Source organism: Pseudophryne corroboree, chromosome 5, assembly GCF_028390025.1.
Source record: "Pseudophryne corroboree isolate aPseCor3 chromosome 5, aPseCor3.hap2, whole genome shotgun sequence".
Taxonomy (NCBI): domain Eukaryota; kingdom Metazoa; phylum Chordata; class Amphibia; order Anura; family Myobatrachidae; genus Pseudophryne; species Pseudophryne corroboree.
This window is the reverse complement of record NC_086448.1, coordinates 737,310,046-737,319,228: the sequence shown is the minus strand read 5'-3', so window position 1 is coordinate 737,319,228 and position 9,183 is coordinate 737,310,046. Positions and strand designations below refer to the sequence as shown.

The 9,183-nt window shown below is 51.6% G+C and overlaps 1 protein-coding gene across 4 annotated transcripts in view; it reads left to right on the top strand.

The window, feature by feature from the left end:
• Positions 1 to 6,562: 6,562 nt before the first annotated feature.
• C5H8orf88 (chromosome 5 C8orf88 homolog) overlaps positions 6,563 to 9,183 on the top strand; it is a 269,905-nt gene continuing 267,284 nt past the window's right edge. The window contains exon 1 of one of the 4 annotated variants that reach the window (XR_010177909.1): positions 6,563 to 7,089. Coding sequence is in view for 3 of the 4 variants with exons in the window: in XM_063924085.1 (XP_063780155.1) it covers positions 6,996 to 7,089 (94 nt within the window). In the remaining variant the exon portion in view is untranslated. The remainder of the gene's footprint in view (positions 7,090 to 9,183) is intronic. The other 3 variants (XM_063924085.1, XM_063924084.1, XM_063924083.1) reach the window with 3 other exon arrangements.

Sequence of the window (9,183 nt, the reverse complement as noted above, 5' to 3'; positions counted from 1 at the left end):
TCGCCTTGTCGCCGGCCGTCATCCTGGGCCTAGGAACTCTCCTGTTGTCAGCGGGCGTGCATGCACGTCGCGTTCCCGCCGGGCCGCGGCATGGGCGCCGCCATGACAGCTTTCCTCAGACTGCCGCATCAGCCAATCCGGAGCTTGGCCGCACCTCCTCGTTTCCCTTCCAGCCAATGCCTGCAGACCGGGGGGTATATCAGGAGCAGCAGGGTGAGTCAGTCCTTGTCCTGGACTTCGTGTCACTCCTATGACCTGTGTCTCTGGCTCCGTTCTCCAGTTCCTCCGTTTACCTGCTTTGCCTTCCAGTTTGTTCCTGTACTACCGTGGAACCACAAGCACCAGCAACCCTTGCACTTGAGTTTTAGCTTCACACCTTTACCAGCTACAGTGTGCTCCAGCCCTCTGCAGTAGAGACTCTCCTCCAGGTGCATCTCGTCATCTACACCTGTTCATCAGCCTGCAAGCTGCCAGTGTTATTCAAACTGCACTGAGAACTTTAACACTTGTCTCCTGCAATTGCTACCAGGTTTGCTATTCCCACCAACATCTCTGCTGGCTCCACGGTCCAACAACTATCGGTTCCCATACCGACACATCGGTCTCCTGATCGATTGAACTTACCTTACAGACTTTGCCATAGACTCTCAGCTTCCACGCTGCATATTCACAATTGCATTTGTTTCTGTTGTTATCGAGTATTCCTGCTGCCATATTGTTTAAAGCCTACTGTTTAATAAACAACATTGCGCACATGCGCAGGAATCCAATCCGGCCTCCTCACTTCTTCCATCCTACCTCCACTGACCCACTAGCGCCCCCTCCGGGGACACAAACTAAACAGAACCTGACAAATCAGCTGCGACTTTGGGATATTCAGAATCCAGCCGTGCTGTTGCAACACTTCCTGAGAGTGTGCTACACTGATCAGCAACTGCTCTCTGGACCTCGCCTTTATGAGGAGATCGTCCAAGTATGGGATAATTGTGACTCCTTGCTTTCGAAGGAGCACCATCATTTCCGCCATTACCGTGGTAAATATTCTCGGTGCCGTGGAGAGCCCAAACGGCAACGTCTGGAATTGGTAATGACAGTCCTGTACCACAAATCTGAGGTACTCCTGATGAGGTGGATAAATGGGGACATGCAAGTAAGCATCCTTGATGTCCAGAGACACCATAAAATCCCCCTCTTCCAGGCTTGCAATGACCGCTCTGAGCGATTCCATTTTGAACTTGAATCTTTTCAGATAAATGTTCAGGGACTTTAAATTCAATATGTGTCTGACCGAACCGTCCGGTTTCGGTACCACAAACATTGTGGAATAGTATCCCCTTCCCTGTTGAAGGAGGGGAACCTTTACCACCACCTGCTGGAGATATAACTTGTGAATTGCCGCTAACACTACCTCACCTTTCCATGGGGGAAGCTGGCAGGGCCGATTTGAGGTAACGGTGAGGGGGCATCACTTCGAATTCCAGCTTGTATCCCTGAGACACAATCTGTATAGCCCAGGGATCCACCTGTGAGCGAACCCACTGGTGACTGAAATTTCGGAGACGCGCCCCCACTGCTCCTGGCTCCACCTGTAGAGCCCCAGCGTCATGCGGTGGATTTAGCGGAAGCCGGGGAGGACTTCTGTTCCTGGGAACTAGCTGTATAGTGCAGCTTCTTTCCTCTACCCCTGCCTCTGGCAAGAAAGGATGCACCTCTGACTTTCTTGCTTTTTTGTGATCGAAAGGACTGCATTTGGTAATACGGTGCTTTCTTAGGCTGTGAGGGAATATATGGCAAAAAATTTGACTTCCCAGCCGTAGCTGTGGAAACTAGGTCCGAGAGACCGTCCCCAAACAATTCCTCACCCTTGTAAGGTAAAACCTCCATGTGCTTTTTGGAGTCGGCATCACCTGTCCATTGCCGAGTCCACAGGACCCTTCTGGCAGAAATTGACATTGCATTTATTCTAGAGCCCAGTAGGCAAATGTCCCTCTGGGCATCCCTCATATATAGGACAGCGTCTTTTATATGCCCCAGGGTCAGTAAAATAGTATCCTTGTCCAAGGTATCCAGTTCCTCAGACAGAGTATCTGTCCATGCTGCTACAGCACTACACATCCAGGCCGACGCAATTGCCGGCCTCAGTATGGTACCTGAATGTGTATAAACAGACTTCAGGATACTTTCCTGCTTCCTATCCGCAGGATCCTTTAGGGAGGCCGTATCCTGTGACGGCAGGGCCACCTTCTTAGATAAGCGTGTCAGAGCTTTGTCTACCCTAGGGGAGGATTCCCAGCGCATCCTGTCCGTTGACGGGAAAGGGTACGCCATAAGTAACCTTTTGGAAATCAGCACTTTTCTATCAGGGGAATCACACGCTTTTTCACATAACTCATTTAACTCATGTGAAGGGGGAAAAGTCACCTCTTGCTTTTTCTCCCCAAACATATAAACCCTCTTGTCAGGGACAGGGTTTACCTCTGATATGTGCAATACATCCTTCATAGCTATAATCATGTAGCGGATGGCTTTAGCCATTTTAGGCTGCAATTTTGCATCATCGCCATCGACACTGGAGTCAGAATCCGTGTCGATATCTGTGTCAATAATTTGGGATAGTGGGCGCTTCTGAGACCCTGACGGCCTCTGCGCTGTAGGATCAGGCATGGGCTGAGACCCCGACTGTCCCAAGGTTTCAGCTTTATCCAACCTTTTATGCAAGGAGTTTACATTATCATTTAACACCTTCCACATATCCATCCAATCAGGTGTCGGCGCCGTCGGCGGAGACACGTCATTCATTTGCACCTGCTCTGCCTCCACATAGCCCTCCTCGTCAAACATGTCGACACAAGCGTGCCGACACACCACACACACAGGGGATGCTCTATATGAGGACAGGACCCCCACAAGGCCTTTTGGAGAGACAGAGAGAGAGTATGCCAGCACACACCCCAGCGCTATATAACCCAGGAATTACACAGTAACTTAGTGTTTACCCAGTAGCTGCTGTATATATGATTAATGCGCTAAATTTATGTGCCCCCCCTCTCTTTTTACCCTCTTTCTACCGTGAGTCTGCAGGGGAGAGCCTGGGGAGCTTCCTCTCAGCGGAGCTGTGGAGAGAAAATGGCGCTGGTGAGTGCTGAGGAAGAAGCCCCGCCCCCTCAGCGGCGGGCTTCTGTCCCGCGATTTTGTTTAAAAATAATGGCGGGGGCTCATGCATTATAGTGCCCAGCTGTATATATGCTGCTTTTTGCCAGGAGGTACTCAATTGCTGCCGAGGGCGCCCCCCTCTGCGTCCTGCACCCTACAGTGACCGGAGTGTGTGGGTTAGTGTGGGAGCAATGGCGCACAGCTGCAGTGCTGTACGCTACCTTATATGAAGACAGGAGTCTTCTGCCGCCGATTTTGACGTCTTCTTGCTTCAACCCGCCGGCTTCTGTCTTCTGGCTCTGCGAGGGGGACGGCGGCGCGGCTCCCGGAACGGACGACCAAGGTTAAGTTCCTGTGTTCGATCCCTCTGGAGCTAATGGTGTCCAGTAGCCTAAGAAGCGCAACCTAGCCGCAGTTAGTAGGTTTGCTTCTCTCCCCTCAGTCTCCCGTAGCAGAGAGTCTGTTGCCAGCAGAAGCTCTCTGAAAATAAAAAACCTAACTAAAATACTTTCTTAATAGCAAGCTCAGGAGAGCTCACTAAAATGCACCCAGCTCCTTCCGGGCACAGATTCTAACTGAGGTCTGGAGGAGGGGCATAGAGGGAGGAGCCAGTGCACACCAGTAGTACTAAATCTTTCTTAGAGTGCCCAGTCTCCTGCGGAGCCCGTCTATTCCCCATGGTCCTTACGGAGTCCCCAGCATCCACTAGGACGTTAGAGAAATCTAATTTTTATTTTATTGTAGTAGTATTATTTGCATTGAATATATATATTTTTTCCTTACAAGGGTAAATAGTTTTCTATTTATTCAACTTATACTTCTATATTCTTATTCGTCCACTAAACAAAACACACACACACACACACACACACACACACACACACACACACACACACACACACACACACACACACACACACACACACACACACACACACACACACACACACACACACACACACACACACACACACACACACACACACACACACACACACACTACTGAGCAGCTAACCCCCAGAGTTGCCCCAGATCCACATCAAGTACACTGACAAAAGCCAGATCCACAGTTAAAAAAAGAAAACATTTAGGAGTCTCACATTTAGGTTGGGATGTGTCAATGTGTAAACTACTGCATGAATATGACTCGCCATATCTATGTAATAAAAGGGGTCATCAGCGGATATCAGAGATCTGCTGCAGACTGGTGGCACGGCATGTCCCAAAGAATTATATGCGGCTGCGATGTGCCCATATGCAGCAAGCTCTAGAAAGCATAACTTTCTGGAGCTGGCGTTCCTCAGTAATGATTTTAGAGATGAAACGGATAATAATAATTAGGTAAGCAATTTTTCTAATAGTATTGATTAACAATTTTAGAAAATAAGAGCCTGTGCACTTCTCTGTTCAGGGATCTGCTTCCTCCCATTTGGAAGGCAGAGAACGGGAGGCGAGAGTCCACATACAGGACAGTGAAAGTAGTACCGTGCCGCTTCTACTGTCAGGGCTGATATCTATCGTCACCCTGACACAAGGTGGTGTGGTAGACAGGCAACTGATCAGATAGCCGCAGAGAAGCGATAGAGGTAAAGTACCTGTATAATTCTTCCCAACGTGGCTGTGGTATGAGTGAGATCACACGGGGTCTTAGTGGAGGGTGTAGTATGGTATGCCGGCGGCCGGGCTCCTGGCGACCAGCATACCGGCGCTGGAATCCCGACCGTCTGCATACCGACAGTGTGGCGAGCGCAAATGAGCCCCTTGCGGGCTCGCTGCGCTTGCCACGCTGCGGGCACAGTGGCGCGCTGCTATTTATTCTCCCTCCAGGGGGGTCGTGGACCCCCAAGAGGAAGAAAAAGTGTTGGTATGCCGGCGCCGGTATACTGTGCGCCGGGATCCCGACAGCCGGCAAACTGAAGACCACCCCTTAGTGGAGAGTGGAGGTGTATGAAATTTGACACTTGCACCACTTTACATTGCAAATATATGCACTCATGATGGTGTCCTAATCTGCCCATGCCCCAACTGAACTCATGATCAGGGCTCCTGGGTGGTCAATTGCCTGGCTAACGGCGCTCGGAAGTGCCCGCCTAGCCAGAGCAGATGACCGCTTTCGGCTTGCGTTCCACATTGGAACGCAAAACCCGGCAGCCAGTAAGAATTGGCCCAGCGAGAGGGGGAGCCAGGGGCTGTGGTAAGCCACTGAGAGGAGCACGAGACTGACCCAGCTGGAACTGTCCCGTGGTCCCGGTGGCCCAATCCGCCCATATCACAACTGAATGGTGTGGAAGCGATGGACATCTGAAGCTAAAATACAGCTGAATTCAGCTGTTTAACATCAAGAACTGCTGTGGGTCGCTGTTGCACATAGGCAAACATGGAGTTTTGCTCATGTGCGAACCATCGGAATGTTTTTTTTCTCATCGAATACGATCTTTTGATGCGATGGTTAGTTACCATTGCGTTGAAAGTTTTGATGTCCATAACCAGATCATACTACGGGCCTGATTTAGTGGTACATTTACTAAGCAGTGATAAGAGCAGAGAAGTGAGCCAGTGGAGAAATTGCCCCATCAACCAATCAGCACTGATGTAACAGCAATAATTTGCATACTATATAATGATACAGAGCTGCTGATTGGTTGATGGGGAAATATCTCTACTGGCTCACTTCTCCGCTCTTATCACTGCTTAGTAAATGTACCCCTAAGTGTTGTACGCACATGTGCAGAACAGGTCCTGTGTCATCACGCTTTGCAGGTGGAGCTTGGCAGTGTTCCCGAAAATGGGGATGTCTTGTCCCCGTTTTCAGGGAATGCCGAGGCCAGGGTCTGTGCCACAATTTCCTGCCCCCAGCAAAGGATTTGCATCACCCATTCTGAGTAAGCTTAGACTTAAGGGCCCTACACACTTGCCGATGTGTGCAGGCGATATGAACGATTTAGTTCAGTAATGTTATGAGAAATCGGGCATATCGTTCAGTGTGTATGCACCAACGATTAAAGATCCGCGGTCGTTCATGGTTGGTTCTCCGTCGCTTTGCAATGCAAGTCAATTTGGACGATGATCGATCATCATTCAGATCAATCATCGTCAAATTGAATGCATCGGCAAGTGTGTATGGGGCTTTACTGACACGGGTGATGACTGCGGCCATCTTGGTGATTCAATGTTGCATCTTCAGACACAGCACGTGGATCTGTGATGCCGTCAAAAGGCGTATTACAGCACCAGGGCCGGTTCTTGGGCGCTGTGCGGCCCGGGCGACAATAGGGGGCGTGGCTTCGTACAGGGGCGTGGTCATTTACGCCCCCTGTACAGACTGAAATGATGTGTGGTGCGCGATGACGTCATCGCGCACCGCACAGTAAAGGACCTCTCCACGAAAGGAAACTAGACGCGCACGCGTCTAGTTTCCCTTCACAGCGGCAGCGGGGGGCACAGCAGCAGCGGATCTTGCCCTGGTGCGGCGCCGCCCCGGGTAAAAGTCCTGCTTGCCCGTGGCAAGATCCGCTACTGTACAGCACTTACATATTTTCCCGTCGCTCTGCGTTCGAAGCCGCAGTATTGATGCAAATAGCATCCACCTCTGAATCAGGCCTACAGTATGTGTAATAAGCCCCACTCATTTATTTTTATAGGCAATATTTTATTGAATTCTCATTTCTCAGTAGCCCTGGCCGGGAGAGCGTGCCTATAGATACACCCTCCTGACCCCATGCACGCGGCTGCATCACCAATACTGCATACTGGCTGAGCACACGTGGGGGCGCACTACTTTACCTGACAGGCAACGCGTTGCGGCTGCGCGGAGGAGGACGGTTGCGGCAGGACGGTTGGAGATGGCGCTTAGCGGTCGTCCTTTACCAGCTAGGCCGCATCACAGCACCGGGACCAGGGCGGAGTGTGGGCCGGGAGGAGGAGCAATGACAGCGGGTAAGAGACCCCCGTTAATCTGTGCCCAGACCTGGCCTCTCAGCCCCGGGCGTCGTGTTCCTCAGTCATTACCTGCTGCTGTAGGGTCCCTTACCACCAGCCATCACATCCCGGCCCGGGCATGCTGGGACTTCTAGTTTCTTTATAGTCTGTGACAGAGGTCGCTGTCTTGTCCGTGCAGTGATCATTAGTGCTTTATATCATCTGACAACTCACCAGGGAGGTGCAGTAAATTGTGTATAACGCTGTTGGCAAAGTGACTGTATGGGAGGGTGGGTAATAATCCTGTCTGTGTGCATGTGGGTGCAGTGTATGTGGGGAGGGGGGGTAATACTCCCGAGTACATGTGGGTGGGGTATGGGTAGTACCCCTGTCTGTGTGCATGTGGGTGGGGTATGGATAGTACCCCTGTCTGTGTGCATGTGGGTGGGGTATGGATAGTACCCCTGTCTGTGTGCATGTGGTGGGGTATGGGTAATACCCCTGTCTGTGTGCATGGGGGTAGGGTATGGGTAATACCCGTCTGTTCATGGGGGTGGGGTATGGGTAATACCCCTGTATGTGTATGGGGATGCGGTGTAGGGGATGGTTAATACCCCTGTATGTGTGTATTTGGGTGCAGTGTATGGGGTAAATGGGTAATACCCCTGTATTTGTGCATGTGGGTGCGGTGTGTGGGTGATGGGTAATAATCCTGTCAGTGTGCATGTGGGTGCAGTGTGTGTGGGGGGGGGGGATGTGTAAGGGTGTGGATCATTGGGTCAACCTGAAAAAGGTCGACACAGAAAAGGTCGACATGAGTTTTTTATTTTATTTTTATTTTTGTGTGTGTCGTTTTCTCCATAAAATGACCAGGGGTATGGGTCATTAGGTCAACAAGATTTAGGTCGACATGAGTTTTGTTTTTTTTTTAACCTTTTTTTTTAGTGTCGTTCTCTTCGTAAAGTGTCGGGGAATTAGTGCACCGTGTCTCCTCGGACAAGATGCTTCGCTACCGGTGCGCTCGGCACATGTTACCGTTCCCAATTGTAGTCCCAGTGATCGTGCTGAGCGAAAAAAATTGTGGGTCCTAGGGACCCCTCAATATAAAAAATTGGGGTCCTACTCCACTGTTTCTGGGTCCCATCACACTTTATGAGAGGTGAGGGAAGGCAGCAGTTGGGACAGTGCAGGGGCCAGGTGGCAGCTTATGGCAGTGCTTGGGGCAGGTAGCATTTAGGATAGAGGGGTAAAGAGCAAGTAGCAGTTGGGGCAGAAGCAGGGACAAGTTGGGGTAGAGCTGGGAGTAGAGGGGGGCTGTAAAGGCAGGCAGCGTTGGGGGTAGGGAGAGGGTAAGTTCAGACATCAGTTGGAACAGTGTTGGGGTGGCTAGTGGCAGGCAGTGCTGGGAGTAGGTAGGGGTTAATTGTAGATAGAAGCAGTGACAGTACTGGGGGGGGCAAGGAGGGAGTTAGGGGCAGGAAGTACTGGGGGTAGGAAAGAGGCATGGCTAGATAGCAGCTGGGGCAGTAAGGGGGCACGGAGGGAGTTAGGGGTTGGCAGTAGGGATACGGCTTGGTTAGATAGCTGCGGCAGAAGTACTGGTAGGGAGGGGCATGGGTAGATACTGTGGGTAGGAGGTAGCTGGGGCATTACTTGGGGCAAGGAAGGGGTAAGGGGCAGGAAGTACTGGGGAAGGGAGAGGGCATGGGTAGATACAGGGGGTAGCTGGGGCAGTAATGGGCGGGCAAGAAAGAGTTATGGGCAGGAAGTACTTAGTGTTCACTCTAGGAGTGAAAATTGGCAGGGCGCCGGACTCCGGGGGCACATGCGCGCGCGTCCGAAACGGGGGCGCAACCACGCAAATTAGGGGGCGTGACCACGCCTACGTCATTTTAGGGGGCGGTGCGGCCCACAGACGCTACTATAGAGAGCGTCTGTGGCCGGCGACGTCACTGTTGGGGGCGTGCCCAGCACCTCCGTCGGTGCTGGGCTTCCCCCAGCCCTCTCCCAATGCGTGAATGGATGCCGCGCGCATGCGCACGGCATCTATACACGCCGGGAGGGCAGGAAGTGGGCGGCTGTTCTAGCAGGGCGCCGCAAAAGGGGCAGGGC